The following is a 15,048-nucleotide window of genomic DNA, read 5'->3' as shown; positions in this document are numbered from 1 at the left end:
ATTTGTATAATTATTATACTTGAATTTAAGGAGAAGGTGTACTAATAGAGGTTACAACACCAGACGACATAAACAGTGGCTCATCTTCGCAGCGGCCCCTGCATCACTGTTTGCTGTGCAGGCGGACGTGCATGCACGCGAGCAACAGATCCGAGCGCATGCGCAATTCATTGTTTTGACTGAAAATGCCGTCGGTTTCGAAAACGGCGGCCAATGCGTCTCCTCAAACCGAGAAACCTACACACTATACGTGAGTAAAGCTGCTGCGAAGAAACAACAGAAGCGCTCGTTGTAGAAAACGTTATTTGCACGTGCACCTATGCGCGTTTGCATTTCTTGCATTCCTCAACTCTTGTGTGTGCGCGTTCAAAACATGGTGCTTTTCCAGGCTTTGTGACTAACCTAACGTCACATAGCAAACAGCGACTGCACGCTAACGACATCAGCCCTAATGTAGGAAACACGGGGCCTCTTAAATCACTTAATAGACGAGCCACACGTTGACGGAATCGTTTGCAGTTGTTTCACCGAGTTGGGTAATTGTTTTGAGTAATCCGTTGAATGTTATACCGTCAACTTGCTCTGCTAAATGATTAGCCAGGAACTCGCTAACCAGTATGCTTGTAAATAGCTCGGCCTTATTTTGAGTTCCCCCTTTGCTACGCACATTTATAGACGTACGCTCAGGGACTTTCAACTAGCGTTAGGTCGAAATACCGACGTAGTTCGCTCTCTGAATAGCGAGCTAACGTTAGTGACCCAAAATTACATAGTATGCTACAACACTAGCAGCATAACACGACACCTCACCGTCTCCAAACTCTCTTCTTGCTTTCGACTCTTTTCTTAGTTAAAGGTCATTTTTAAAACGTGGGTTCCCGACACTACCTTTTTTTGTTTTCCCTTGTTTCAGATACTTGAAGGAGTTCAGGACGGAGCAGTGCCCGCTGTTCCTCCAGCACAAGTGTACGCAACATAGACCCTTTACGTGCTTTCATTGGCATTTTCTCAACCAGCGGCGAAGACGACCCATCAGAAGACGAGACGGAACTTTTAACTACAGTCCCGACGTGTACTGCACCAAATACGACGAGACCACAGGGATTTGCCCAGATGGAGATGAGTAAGTCCCTGCTTCAGTCATTGTTGCCATCCTCGTAGCTTCACGCAGTGTCATGATGCAGCTGCAAACGGATGACAGATGTTTTTGTTGCAGCTTTATGATATAAATCCACACTTGAATGAAGCTAGTACCGCGGAATCATTGAATACAGTTCATCGGGACATTTCATCACTGGTTGAGAAACGTGTCCCTTAATAGACTTTGGGCGTTGGTGTGTATGCACTGGGATGATAAAAGTATATTCGTTAAAGTAGTACTTGATTGCTTAATATAGTGACTTTTACAGTGACTGAAAGGGTGTCTGTAGACCATGGAGGAACTGCTTTTTTGCTAACTGTGGAAGTGATATTTGTATTGGGGTGGGGGTGTGCTCTTTTTTATTATGTTTGTGCGTTTTGAGGGAAATTCCTACAGATGATTAACTTTATTTGACCAGTTTACTCTGGCTACGTTGACACAAATGTGTAGGATAAAGCTCTTTGTTTAATGGCATATGTGCACATCAGCTCAGCTGGGCTTGATCTGAGATTAAAAACTGTCAGTCTGGTTATAAACGCAGAAGCCCTGTGTTTAAAAAAAAAAAGACCACCAAGAAAGGACTGTGTCCTTTTGCAATCAAACATTTCTAGCGCTGTAAAGAGTGATCTAGTGCTAAGGTATAAAACCGTGTGTCTTCTTTACACAGGTGAGGAGTGCAATATGAAAGATATGATGTGTTGCAGTTTACTGTCCCCTTTCTAACAGATGTGATGTTGCTGCAACATGGTATAGATGTAATATTGCAAGGGAAACATATTTGCACTTTGTGTTGCTGCATGCATTCTCTATGTAGAGTGTGTACAAACGTAACATTTTTTATTAAATTCACCCTATCATGTGACATTACCACACCTCTTTGTCTTCGATATAAAGCTACTTGACAGGTTGTCTCTGGGTGCCCTCCAGGGAAATATCCACTGGCACTATTCTTATTTTCAGCTAATGGCAATTAAATATAAACATGTCTGTCCCTTGCTTCATATTTTCCAAAAATGTCAGTTCCCTATAGTGTCCCTACAAGGTGTCTGATGTCTGTTTATATACAACTGTTCCCTGCGACGGACATTTAAAAAGATGCCGCAGAGGGGCTCATGGTGGTTTGATGCAGAGTGTTTACTGCAGGTTTGGTCAGATGAAAATACTCAAAACAGCTGGACAAAACAAAATCTCAGAGGAGTGATGATGTGTAAGCAAGAAGCAATCGAGCCAAGGCTCGGATCATTTCAAATAATGTGAGTGAAGGTGGGCATTGGCTGCGGGGGAAGAGGGAGGGGGTGGGACAATCATGCTTACGCACGGATACCAATTGTGGAGTGTGTGTGCGTGTAAAAGTTATTCTTATATATTACCAGATAGTCTTCATTGTTTTGCTCGTAACGTAATTCGTCATCAAAGGAAAAATGTTTTCTAAACATTTTGTGACAGACTTGTGGCATTAGAGAAGTAAAGCATCATCATAATTATTGACTAAACTGTAAAGTCGCACAGAAACTAGATATGTGGCCGCCTCTCTATGGGACTGAGAATTAAAAATGGCACAGCATGTAATTGATCCCCACAGAAATAAAAAAGAAATACGTTTATTGACCTAATGGAAAATGAACTGCTGTGATCCTTACAACTCCTCCTCTGCCAATGGCAGCTATTTTTGTATGACCTTATGTGTTGCCATAGCAACTGTTGCTACTCAAGAAAGGAAAAATTGGTTTATTCAAGGGGCTTATTGGCCATATCTTACTTGAGGCATTGCTGGTCTGTCAGCCCTGCACTCACAGTAGAATCTTATTCCTGATCAAAATTTTGTGCAACTAAAATAATTCCCTCTTTTTTAATTAAAATTTCTAATCCTTTTTTGTACTATGTTTTAAATGTCAGTGCAGCATTTGGCTACTATGTTGTCACATGAAACACGCTGCCTGCAGGGCATTTAAGAGTTGTACTCTACAATTATACCTAGTATTTGAAGGAGGATCATGTGGTATGTTTATTTTGGAAGGATATGAGGTTTGCTTTGCACTTATGTGCCATGCCCAATCGTTTCATTCATTTCTTTTTCAACTGATGACATATTTCAATGTTGTATTTTTGCTTCCTTAGCTGTCCTTATTTACACCGGACCACTGGTGACACAGAGCGCAAGTACCATCTACGCTATTACAAGACTGGCACATGTATCCATGAGACGGACGCTCGAGGGCATTGTGTGAAGAATGGCCTCCATTGTGCTTTTGCTCACGGGCCACATGATCTCCGACCTCCAGTCTATGATATCAGGTGACATACAAAGCAAATAGTAGCCCTTTCTTTTCCGTGCCAAACATTTCACTCACAAGCCTCAAAATGGAATGGACAAATCAGCCAATTTAGACATAATCAGTTATAATACTTGTATTGAAAGAGTTAAACGGATTGCGAGACTTACATTTTGGATTGTAACTCGGTTTCTAAAATAAAAATACAAAAACCTGATACTAAATGAACATGTTTTATTGAACGTTCTGCTGAAAGAGTCAGAGGGAGGTTAGCTGAAACCAGTACTGGTTATGATTTCCTGATGAAAATGTGGTGAAAATTGCAAATGATTAAATCGATAAATCTCTGTATAAATAATTAGGTATTTTGAATGTTTTAAGATGTATTTTATGTATTATATCATGCAGTTACACCTGCCTATAATTAATGTTAAGGCACCTTATATTTCAGATGGTCTAGTATAAGGTGTTACTTGTCTTTGTGTCTGTACGGCATTTTGAGATTTAGATTCAACAGATATCATTTGTAATAACATTTTCAGTTTAAAGATGAACTTTGATGGTGATTGCTTGCAAGGCCAGTTAGCTTTATACTATGTTTAACAAAAAAAAAAAACAAGCTTAAGGGTGTTCAGCCGAAATATATTTTTTCCCTTTTGGGGTGACGATAAAAATAACTAATAATTGTATTTATGTGCACAGAGAGATTCAAGCACAAGAAGCCCTTCAAAATGGACAGTTGGGATCTGGGGAAGGTATTCCTGATCTGCAGCCTGGGGTATTAGCCAGCCAAGCTATGATTGAGAAAACTCTGACAGAAGACCCCCGGTGGCAAGGTGAGTACTCCCCACTCTGATGATAATTGTCTCGTGTAATGCCAAATAACAGTTTCCTGCAAAATGAAAGGCTAATTTATTTATTTTCTTTTTGTAGATACCAACTTTGTTTTAGCCAATTATAAAACCGATCAGTGTACAAAGCCCCCAAGACTATGCAGACAAGGCTACGCTTGCCCTCACTACCACAACAGTAGAGATCGAAGACGGAATCCTAGAAAGTTCAAGTATAGGTAAGATATGACTCAGTTTAAGTTGGAACGACAAGTAGTATTAGGTTGTGTAATTGTAATGGGTTAAATTTTCGGACTATGAATGCAGGTCAACTCCTTGCCCTAATGTGAAACATGGGGATGAATGGGGCGAACCGTCAAAGTGTGACAGTGGAGACAGTTGCCAGTATTGTCACTCTCGCACTGAACAGCAGTTTCACCCAGAGGTGAGTTAATTTTGTTTTTCTGAAAATGAATAGGTGGATAAGTCATAGCCTTCCTCTTCACTGTAGTGAAGTATAAGTAGAATACTCGAGCCTAAATCTTACAAGTCACCAAAACAGCCGTAATAAAGATAATATGTGGAGTGAGAAACTAGTTTTTGACTGAGTAATCCTGCTGCAAGTTCAAGATATTGTATTTATTAGGTTTTATTGTTTTGTTTATACAGTATCATTAGAGCTTCACTGATGTAACATTGTGTCTGACCAGTTTGTCTAGGAGCAGACATCTTAACTTTGTATCTAATTGGTTTGTGATTTGTTTTTCTTTCTTTAAGATCTACAAATCTACCAAATGCAATGATATGCGGCAAACTGGATACTGTCCCAGAGGACCGTTTTGTGCATTTGCACACGTAGAAAGTAAGTAAACGTTTGTCTGAATACTGTCTCAGTAGTGAGGTGGAGAGTTATAAATCTATGACATTTGGGAGGAAGAGAGGAAAATATATGATGAAATGGATTGAATATAAAATGTCCTGTACAATGGAATCAGTTACAATGTAACTCTCTGATAATGTAATTCATAAAATATTTTAGTATTTTATATACACACATGTTGGGACATTGTCTTGTTTTTCCAAAATTGAAAAATATGCACCATTAACCTTCTGACATAACCACATGAAAACATTTTTTCGATGTTGGTTGTTGGCAAACTGCATGTTTACATAGTATATGAATGTCATATTTATTTGAATTCTTTCAGGAATTCCTTCTACAGAGGAGACCATGAGCTCTTTGCTAACAGTGATACAGTCAAGTTCACAGTCTCAGCTGGGCTCTCAGCAGTATTCAGAGTGTCCAGTCAGTGAGTGGAACAGTGGAGGCAACTCCACCACCAGCGCAAATCTACCCAGTAGCAACGGACAACTAGGAAGTGTATGTTTTTCTCTGTTTCTCAATAGGAAATTCATCAGAATAAATTTGTCCAGGTTGTTGGATTTATAAAGTAAACAAGTCGCAACTAAGCCATTTACTTGTTGAGATATTGTTTACTTTTCATTTTTCGTTTGATTATACATTGATTTATCATTATTGCTATTTTCTTTGCTGTTTTATATTTCATTACTACATTGTCCTTGATTGTCTTTTTTAAGACGATAATTCAGTACAGAGTTAGTCTTCATTTATTGATACCTTATCAGTCTAAGATAGATTATGTGCAGCAGTCATCACCTTCATAGTCGATTCAGAATAATGGTTTTATTTATTTATGCAACTTTTGATCATCATTTTATTAAGATCATGTGCACTTCTCTTTCTCAGGTTTCATGTTCTAATAGCTCACCTGTAACCACAAGCTCAGGAAACGACAGTTTGTTATCCCCAGTGGGATCCATCAGCAGGCCTAAATCCTTAACTAATAGTAGTTTATGTTCAGAGTCCACCACATCCAGTGTCTCATCTCTGACGTCTAACTATCCTAGAGCTCCGGGCTTTGAACGTGAGGATCAGGTATACAGACTGCTCTCTTCAGCTTTAGGAAGAATAAAACACGCAACTTAGGTCTTTTCACTTAATTTATCACAGTCATTCATTTTGATTTTGATTTATTTCTCATTCATGTCATTTTAAGTTGTTTCATTTTTCTTTATCATTTCTTTTAGTTGTTAGATCATTTCATGTGTTGGTTGATATCTTATCACTTGATGAGAGTATTGTCTAGTTTATACCTGTGTGATTTGACAACAAACTTGCAATCAGACTGCCTGATAATGTTTCCACACTGCATACACAGCAGGGATTATTTTTAACTCTACGCAAGAAATTCCACTGATCTCTGATGTAATTACAGAAAAAGAAATAATGTCACCCACTCACAGTAAAATGTCTCTGTTTCTATCGTTGGGAACATACTGTAATTAAAGGCAATATGACTGAATCATTTCCAGAGCTACAAGTCGCAGACAGAGTCAGGATACACTTAGTTTACACACCCGGGATTATAATCAGATGTTCAACAGTAGACAGTTTCTACATAAATCATGAAAAAAAAAAAAAGAAATACTGAGAATCGGCTAAATGCAGCTCCAGAGCATGTCATCAAATCACAGATAGCTCCATTGGGGAGAGTAATGAATGGTTAAGGGCAAAAAGTCTGTTTAATTAAGCATGCCTTTATTTGATATTAGCTTTCTGAATGTAAAATTTTGCGTTTTGTTACTGAAATGTGCCGTTTCTGTGTCATTAGATAAAGAACAAGGGGCAGGTGGATCAGAAATTGATGGACCAAGAAAAACAGGTTTGTGTTTAAATTGCTCACTTTGTGGTGATTACTAGTTGATCTAATATATGAATTTAATTAACAGCATTGAGAGTTAAACAAATGCGTTCTGTGCTTGCCTTTTAGACACAAAATACTGTATTCTCTGCGGTGAACCCTTTGGCATCAAGCTTTACCTCCAGTATAACATCCAGCTTGGCCTCTAGTATTGGCTCAGATAGTTCTTCACCTACCACCTTATCAACAATGAATGCAAAGGCCACTCCTTTCTATCCAGGGAGCAACACAGTGGAGTCTGTTATAGGTACGTGTGTAAAGTCAACTGTAAACTGATTGAGCTGACTATTGCCACTGTATTTTATTGTCAAATGTCAGATTTAAAAAAAAAAATAATTTCTCTCAGGATCCGCTCTGGACCTCAACTTCAGTGACATTAATGTTGCATCTCTTGATAAGGAGTTTGAGGAGCAAGACAACAGTATAGGCTTGGCATGTAAGGAGTTTAACATACTTTCAGTTGTTTGAGTAGTTGATCACAATTTCTCTTATCATAATTTGTAAATTATTTTAAAAGCAACAACAGTATTTACTTTGTCCCCACAGGTCAAAGGGTGCTAGGTGGATCTGCTCCAGTTAACATTCCTGGCTCCCTGGCACGATCGTCCTCTTTTAATTCCTCGTCATCGCTCTCCACATCCCCACTAAGCTCCCTCTCCCAGTCTCTGTCGCAGTCTCTGCTGTCTGGGACGGTATCGCAACAAAATCAACCTTCAAACATGTTAGCCAAGCAAGAGCATGGCCTCCTGGGAACACCCACCTCCTCTTCCCAGAATTCTTTGGGTAAGCTGATTGCATCAGAAGTGAGCTGGAAAGCATTTGACTTCAGATTTTAATCTCAGAGTCCTATATGATACTGAATAGCTTAAGCTTCTTCTAGACTTACAGTACTACACCTCTACTCATATGTTCAGTAATATTCATGTTTTAGTGCACGTAAGTATTAAAAACTTTAGTTTAACATAAATGTTTATTCTAGTTCCATGTGCGGAAGTTAAGCTGGCTGTCTTTGTAGAACAATATTTTTCCCACTGAAGCAACAAGAAAGAAGCCGTTCTTAATTTGTCAAAGCAAAATCACTGCTTACTACATACTACTAAAATAGTTTGAATCATCAGACAGCTCTAAATGAATTGAAACTTTCCAGTCCCAACTAACTTTTGACTTTTTTGCTTGGTCTTGTGATTTTAACACACAACTCACCTAGGCTTGAATGGAGGGGCTAGCAGCATTTGGGACTTTGTAAGTGGCAGCTTTTCACCAAGTCCATCTCCAGTTTTCAGCAGCCTAGCCTCCGCAACCAGCAGTGCTGACCTGGCCCGCCTTTTTAGAGATCTTGACGAGGCCAAGAGGAAAATCAAACAATGGGAGGAGGCCTGGCATCAGGTCAAACAGGTCAGTGTTATAAATGAACTCTCAATGCAATAATGTCCTACAGTATCAGAATAATCTTTCACAGATTGCCATTTTTTTTTAACCACAAGATTCAACTTTTTTTGCAGGCTTGTGAAGCTTGCCAGAAAGATGCTCATGAAGCAAAGGAACAAGCGAAAGCGGCCGAGACAGAGCGGCAGCTGGCAGAACAGAAATGGGAGGAAACAGAGCGCAAGCTGAAAGAGCTCCAAGGGAACTTTGACGTGCTTTGTCGCACCCCTGGAACCCCTCTTCTACGTAGCTATGGAGAGCTGGACAAACTCCCCTTGTCAAAGCTTCACTCCCTCCAGAGTCAGCTGCGTAATGACCTAGACCTTATAGACGGGGTAAGAAAGACTAGATCACACACAGAATTTCGTTGTAGCAACTAGTTTTAAACCGCTTTATCAGGCTATCATTCAGATCTACGTTTTGTCATCAAGCATGCTTATTTGAAAAGTCTGCATGAACTGTAATTTCCGAAGTTGCCGCTGATATTCATTCTTTTCTTTCCCAACAGGTAATATATCAGCTTCAGTCAAAGAAATGTATAGTTTGCCAAAAGCATGATCGTTGCATTGTTCTGCAGCCTTGCCAACATTATGTACTATGTGAGAACTGTGCACCTAGTAAAACAGAATGTCCCTACTGTAGAACAAAAATACTGAAGTGGTGATGTACAATTACTCAAGGTACTATTTAAAGAATTATCCCTTTTGAAAAACTACTATTACATTTTCTAAATAGCAATGTCTGTTTCATACAGTGATTGAATTCATTTAGAACACAATGATGTTTGACTGACAAAGCAAATAGTATTATGAATCAGATTGTGTACAGGTAATTCAATCATGATAGTTTTTGCTCATTTTGTGTACACATTACCTTGCTCAACCAGATAGCATTCTGTATGAAAAGCCAAACTCTTAAATTTAAAATGACTTTGCAATACACTAAACCCAAAATGCAGGCGTGCTTTCCCCAAAAAATGTCAATACGCATTGCCAACATGACATTGTTCTTACAGTAAATACAAAATTACAGATTTAAAAAAAATTGCCAACGGGGCCAACACACTCGGTTAAAGGCTGTATACACACAGACATTAATGAGTGTGAGTTTGTATTTCTGCCCTAATGTTTTGCTGTTTATGGATTGGAAATACGTCACTGCACTTTGGAATTATTGTGGATAAATCTTCGATCTCTTTACTTAATGCACTTAAAGTCCACGCAAAGCAACTTTTCAGAAAAAAAATTTGAAATGTGTGAAAAGTCTCAAGCTTTTAGTAAATCTGTTACATCGCAGATTCCTGTATTTGAAGAAAGAAAACATACTCACTGTAACTTTAATATAATATCTTATCTGAAAAGTTCTAGTTTTAAATGACATTAAAAAAACTCCTATGTCCTCATACTGTATGCCTTTAGGTAATTTTTCAGTCATTCTGATGGTAGAGAAAGTTTGATGAACAAAGTATCCTTTGTAATAAAGTCCAGGGGAGTTCCCCTGTAGCCCACTGATATGGGGATTGAAAGTGAAAACAATCCCACACAATACAGTATATTTATACAGCTACCATTATATTTAGTGTCATAGGCATTCCAGGTTTTCAAATGCAAAGAAATCACTGTGTAAATGTTTGATATGTACTGCCAGGAAATATTCAGTTCATTCACACTTGTCAGGTCTAAGGATGTTGAACATAAAATGGGCAAAACTTAAAGCAGATTTTTCTTTATTAAAGAGGAATACACATGCATCAACAAATTCACCTGGGAGCTTTTGGAAGTAACTCAAGAAACCAGACATCCAAGAACCTGAACCTGATTGTGACTGATACTTTATTAGGAAATCCTATTTGTGATTTATCCTAATTAGTCTGAAATTCAAGGGGAAAAAAAGAATGTGTGCTCATAGCATCTACAGAGTAGAAGTTGCTAAAAAACTGACATGAGTGAAATGCGTCGCTGATCAGTTTCATTGTACCAGTTAGTGCTTTAACATTGAGAAGCTTCATGCTCTGAGGATTTAATACACGCTTGCATTATTGCATTCAACACTAATAATCTTTGGTCAAAGTATTGTCCAATGATAGAGACTGAATTTGCAGGTTTTTTTGTCTGTTTCACGTCCAATGAGGTATTAATGCTGAACCAGCTGCAGTAAATCAGACTAAGGAAACAACAAAACATGACATTGTGTTCCTCTTTAAGTAAAGCCACATTTCCATTAACATTTTAATGCAACCAGTCAAGCATCATTATTTTGACCAATTCTGAAGAAGTTTGATTTGTTATTAAAGCACTTTGTTGACCTGGGACTTTATTAAATGCTATATAGATATATATATTTTTTTTCTTTTCTTTTGCTTTAAGCTGCTTTGTAGGTATTCTTTTGTGTCTTTTTTTAGATTTATAATTTGTTGTTTTTCTATATAAGCTAATGTCTGAAGCTTTTGTGTACTGTGAAACATAATTAGGATATGTCATGTTTCCTATTGTTAAATCATGGCATGGTTCAACATATTAAGATTTCATAGAAAAGTACTTAATAGTTTCTACTTTCGTAGTTAGATTTATACAAATTTCAATCAAATAAGTGCAAATTTAAAATGCATTTTAGGCATAACCAGCAGCTGTAATATCAGTAAGGCACATGCTAAATGTTTAGGCTGTTATTCAATCAGTTAGTTTTGTTAAGTAGAGTTGTGTATATAGCCTAGCGTATTAGAGAAGCATGTATTGTATTTGCTTAAAGCCTGAGATGGTGATTTTTTTTATTTTAAGGAATCTAGACTCTTGATCTTGTGTAGAACATATCGGCCTCTAACTCTCAAGTGCCTTGCCTTAGTTAAAAAGGTTGTGTAGAATTGTCAGAGAAAAACAAGTAGTTGAAGCTTGTGCACAGGTTCCTGCATACTGTGTCTTGTTTAACTTTACAGAATCATTGACATTGATCTATGACTATATGTGTATATATAAATATATGCCAGTGTATTTGACCCAATCCCATTAAGTATTTCTTCAGACAATAATTGAAAACAAACATTGTCGATGCCTTTGACCTGACTTCAACCTTTAGAAATGAAATTCCCAACTACCCACTCGCTCATTCCTCGGTCGTGGTGCTCTTTTGGTGCAGCTTAAGTTTATGAAATTAGGTTTTTCAATTCAACATTTGGGAGTATGCAAACATGACACATGAATTTGTATAGCAACACATAAAAATGCTTTTTAAACAGTCAGTAACTTAAATTAGTTTTATTGTAATGACTCTGCAGTGAATGAAGAATTCCATAGTTCACCTGTAAGTTGAAAAGGACTTGTGCTTGGGTTCCTCTAATTAAAATGACCTTCTACTGTGTTTTAAAAAACGACAACAGAAAAAGCTTTTTATTCTTGTGTTAAATTCAAGAGAAAATCATGTATCTCCAGGTACACCTTTTGCTACTTCTAAATATGGGAAATGCATTGTTTACATTCACATAAATGACAATTAAGCAACTCAGAGGAAAATATCTAGAAAGGTTATGGTATTTTAGCATTTTCATGATTCTTGATTACATTATACTACAGCATAAAAGGCAGGCTAAACATTTCTAGTATTGCATGTTATGCGGTATATTAACCAGCTACAAAAAAAAAAGAGAGAAAGTTTGCACTGTCACACTGCCAGAATATTTGTATGGACTTATTTTAATGTAGTAACGGCTTAATAACTTCTGCAAGCTTTGCTGCTACTGGAAAATGTATTAATGTACTTTATTATTATACATTTAGGTGTTTGTATGTTGTCCACAGCTCAGATTTCAGAAACTATGAAATAATCTGTCTTTTGCATTTGCAATTTGACTAAATTGTATTTGATTGAATTATTGATTTGTAAATCCATTTGAGTCAAGGTTTCAGTACTTTTGTATAACACTGAGATTGATGTCACAGACCTGTACTGCTGTAGATTGTCCCCCTTTTTTTTTTGAATCGATGGAAGTTAAATGTGTATTTGTTGGATTTCTTTTCCTCCCATACACTGGATAGCAGTGTACGGTGCAGCTAATTTCACAGGGTCATTAGGTCTATTTTGTTTTGCCTGTGAAGCCAACTAAATTAATAAGGTCTAGTGTGGAAATCTTAAAAATCAACCAAAGTGGTGTTCTAGTAGCTGTCCAAATATGTATTCTAAATGGAAATTTTACCCTTAAACAGAATTCAAGTAATTTCTAAGGCATTGGCCAGATCAGCTTGTTGTGAACAGGGCTGGGTCTGGCTGAAAGTTATAAATGGAGGTTAGAGCACCAGGGGCATCCAGATGAAGCTGAGAAAGCATTGTGAGTGGCAGGAATTCTGTTTTTGGATGGATTTTTGCTTTAATACTTCATTCAGTAGGACATATATCCTCATAGCGAGTTAACCATAGGACTATGCCAATGGCTTTTGCTTACAACATTAATGGACTTGAGCCCATTCTTTGCAGTTTTACCAAAGACCTAAGCTGTTGTTATTTCTTTTGTACTACATTTCATCATTGGTTTTATTTCAATTAGACATCTAAATTGATTTTAAAGAGTAATCACCTAGTACCTTAAATAGTTAATGTTCATTAATGTTAATTAATGGCATCTTTTTCTATCTAAAGTTGGCTATAGTGAGATGATACAGAAATGATCAAAAATGCATGAGTCAGTTCCTTACAAAATGTGTATTTGTATATTTGATTTTGTGTTAAGTATACATCGACGTTCTACGGCAGGTTTGTGTAATACTGGCTAGCACATGCCGACCTTAAGTGAGGACCCAGTGTCAGTTTAAGTGTTGTCTTCAATGAAGGAATGTCAAAGGTGAATGACCTTTGTGCTTCTGAAGTGGCCATATAAACATTTGTTTGTTGATTTTGCTTAACTACATAATCTCAATCACTTTGGAAATTGACGGTTATGCATTATATGCTGTTATGATAGGCCTACATTGACTGTAAGGTGCTTTCTTTCTATCTGACTTTGTTTTCTATTTCTTAAAGCCGTGGTCCAAATTAGTTGTTGTAAAATGATGGGACAGATGATGATTGTGAGAAACATTAATGGCAGATACAGACATAAATAAGCGGAGTATGAGTAGTTGTTATTGTTGTTGTTATGGTGATCTGTTGTGGGTCTCTTTAGTGGTCTATTTTCCCTGATTCAAGTTTTCTAAAAAGAAATGAAACAAACATTCACTTGATAAGCACAGCTTACATTTCTTTAGATTTGTTAAATTTATCTCCAACGGACCAATTCCTCTTCAACTACATCTGTGCCTTTTAATAGTTACATAATATTGATTGGTATCGAGAGAAGATGCCTCGGAGAGTGTTTGCTCTCAGATGACAAAATATGAAATGCTTAATTAGAATCAAAATTCTAGTGCCTTACAATATTGATGTGGACACAATCACAGTGGGATTGCTAAATGATCCTCTGGATTCAGGCCACATGAGCTGAAAGGGAAACAGCTGATCCAATGAGATTTGCTTCACCAGTTCCACAGGATGAAGCAGTCTATAGCTGACTGAAAATCATCGGTCTCGGTCTGTATTTGCCATACAATTTATAAAAAATAAAATAAAACAGCAATACTTAACCATTGAATACACAATTTTGATCTCAAATGAATCATTTGGCACTAAAACTCAGTTCTTGAATGAAAAGCACCAAATAGGAAGAATCTTGTAAGTGAACTGTACTAGATGTTTCATTATGCTCTGCATTGGGATAGTTTAATTTTGCATTATTGTTAGTTGTGTTGTCTTTTTGTTTTAAATATTATGAAAATGGAGCCTGAAGATTTATGCAATCTTGTACGTGTATATGAGTATGATGTATGGAGCTGTTCAAATTAAGTAAAATACCTGTACAAAAGTCAAAAGTAAATGATCTGAATGTGGAACCAGTTGTTCCATATACTTAAGAAACTTTCAGTAGAAATGTTATTTTAACATTGAAGCCCTGAAATATTGAATGTATCGTTCTAAATTAGATATTCATTGAATAGGTCACTGGATATTATGGAGCGCAGTTAATTCATTATGATGTAGCATCTAGTTGTGAACTGCTATTCAATAAAATTTATTAGAACTAAAACAAATGCAAGTTTTCAAGTTTCTATTTATCAGAATAATGAGGAAGTATAAGTAAAGAAATGTATTTTTCTCAGGTAATATAGTGATTTAATAGAGAATGTTAAATCTGAGGAAACTGCATTTCATGGATTTATTTACTTAATGTCAGTGGGTTAGGACATTATTTATAGATCAAACAATATGTCCCTTATTTTGTGACAAGCTTTATGGATATGTAGGAAATTCTCTACTGATAATCGTAGAAATGTTTCTGTTGGTATATTGATATTTTTTGTGTTGTGAACACAGAATATAGGTGCAAGTCTTAGAATACTAGATTTTTTCTTTTCTACATTGAGGATTGTGTACAGCATATTTTCTGTAGTGTGTTACTAGTTTGTTAACACTTGTTAAGTTGTTACACTACAGTTATGCAATGGTTTACAGAGTTCACAGTTATTTTTATCATCTTGAGAATTAAAATAATTTTCATCTGATGTGTGAATACTTTT

The 15,048-nt window shown here is 36.9% G+C and overlaps 1 protein-coding gene across 2 annotated transcripts; it reads left to right on the top strand.

The window, feature by feature from the left end:
• The first annotated feature begins 160 nt into the window (after positions 1-160).
• On the top strand, positions 161-15,033 carry unkl (unk like zinc finger). 2 transcript variants are annotated; one of them, XM_083931621.1, is made up of 16 exons: positions 161-250; positions 914-1,123; positions 3,260-3,436; positions 4,117-4,250; positions 4,348-4,483; positions 4,572-4,689; positions 5,022-5,106; positions 5,453-5,625; positions 6,013-6,201; positions 6,938-6,988; positions 7,097-7,274; positions 7,374-7,463; positions 7,574-7,810; positions 8,235-8,422; positions 8,530-8,787; positions 8,961-15,033. In XM_083931621.1, exons 1-16 carry the CDS (start codon positions 186-188, stop codon positions 9,114-9,116), a joined length of 2,445 nt encoding a protein of 814 aa, XP_083787747.1. In that variant the 5' UTR covers positions 161-185; the 3' UTR covers positions 9,117-15,033. The 2 variants fall into 2 exon arrangements, with proteins under 2 accessions (XP_083787747.1, XP_083787748.1); XM_083931622.1 differs by lacking the exon at positions 6,013-6,201.
• The last annotated feature ends 15 nt before the right edge of the window (positions 15,034-15,048 follow it).

The sequence above is a fragment of the Echiichthys vipera genome, assembly GCF_963691815.1.
Source record: "Echiichthys vipera genome assembly, chromosome: 17".
Taxonomy (NCBI): domain Eukaryota; kingdom Metazoa; phylum Chordata; class Actinopteri; order Perciformes; family Trachinidae; genus Echiichthys; species Echiichthys vipera.
This window is presented reverse-complemented; position numbering and strand designations above follow the sequence as displayed.

Excerpts from the sequence above, each read along its gene's own strand:
- unkl (XM_083931621.1), top strand. The coding sequence starts at position 186 with ATGCCGTCGGTTTCGAAAACGGCGGCCAATGCGTCTCCTCAAACCGAG. Across the intron at positions 3,437-4,116 it reads CCTCCAGTCTATGATATCAG|AGAGATTCAAGCACAAGAAG; the intron begins GTGACATACAAA and ends TTATGTGCACAG. Across the intron at positions 6,202-6,937 it reads GCTTTGAACGTGAGGATCAG|ATAAAGAACAAGGGGCAGGT; the intron begins GTATACAGACTG and ends CTGTGTCATTAG.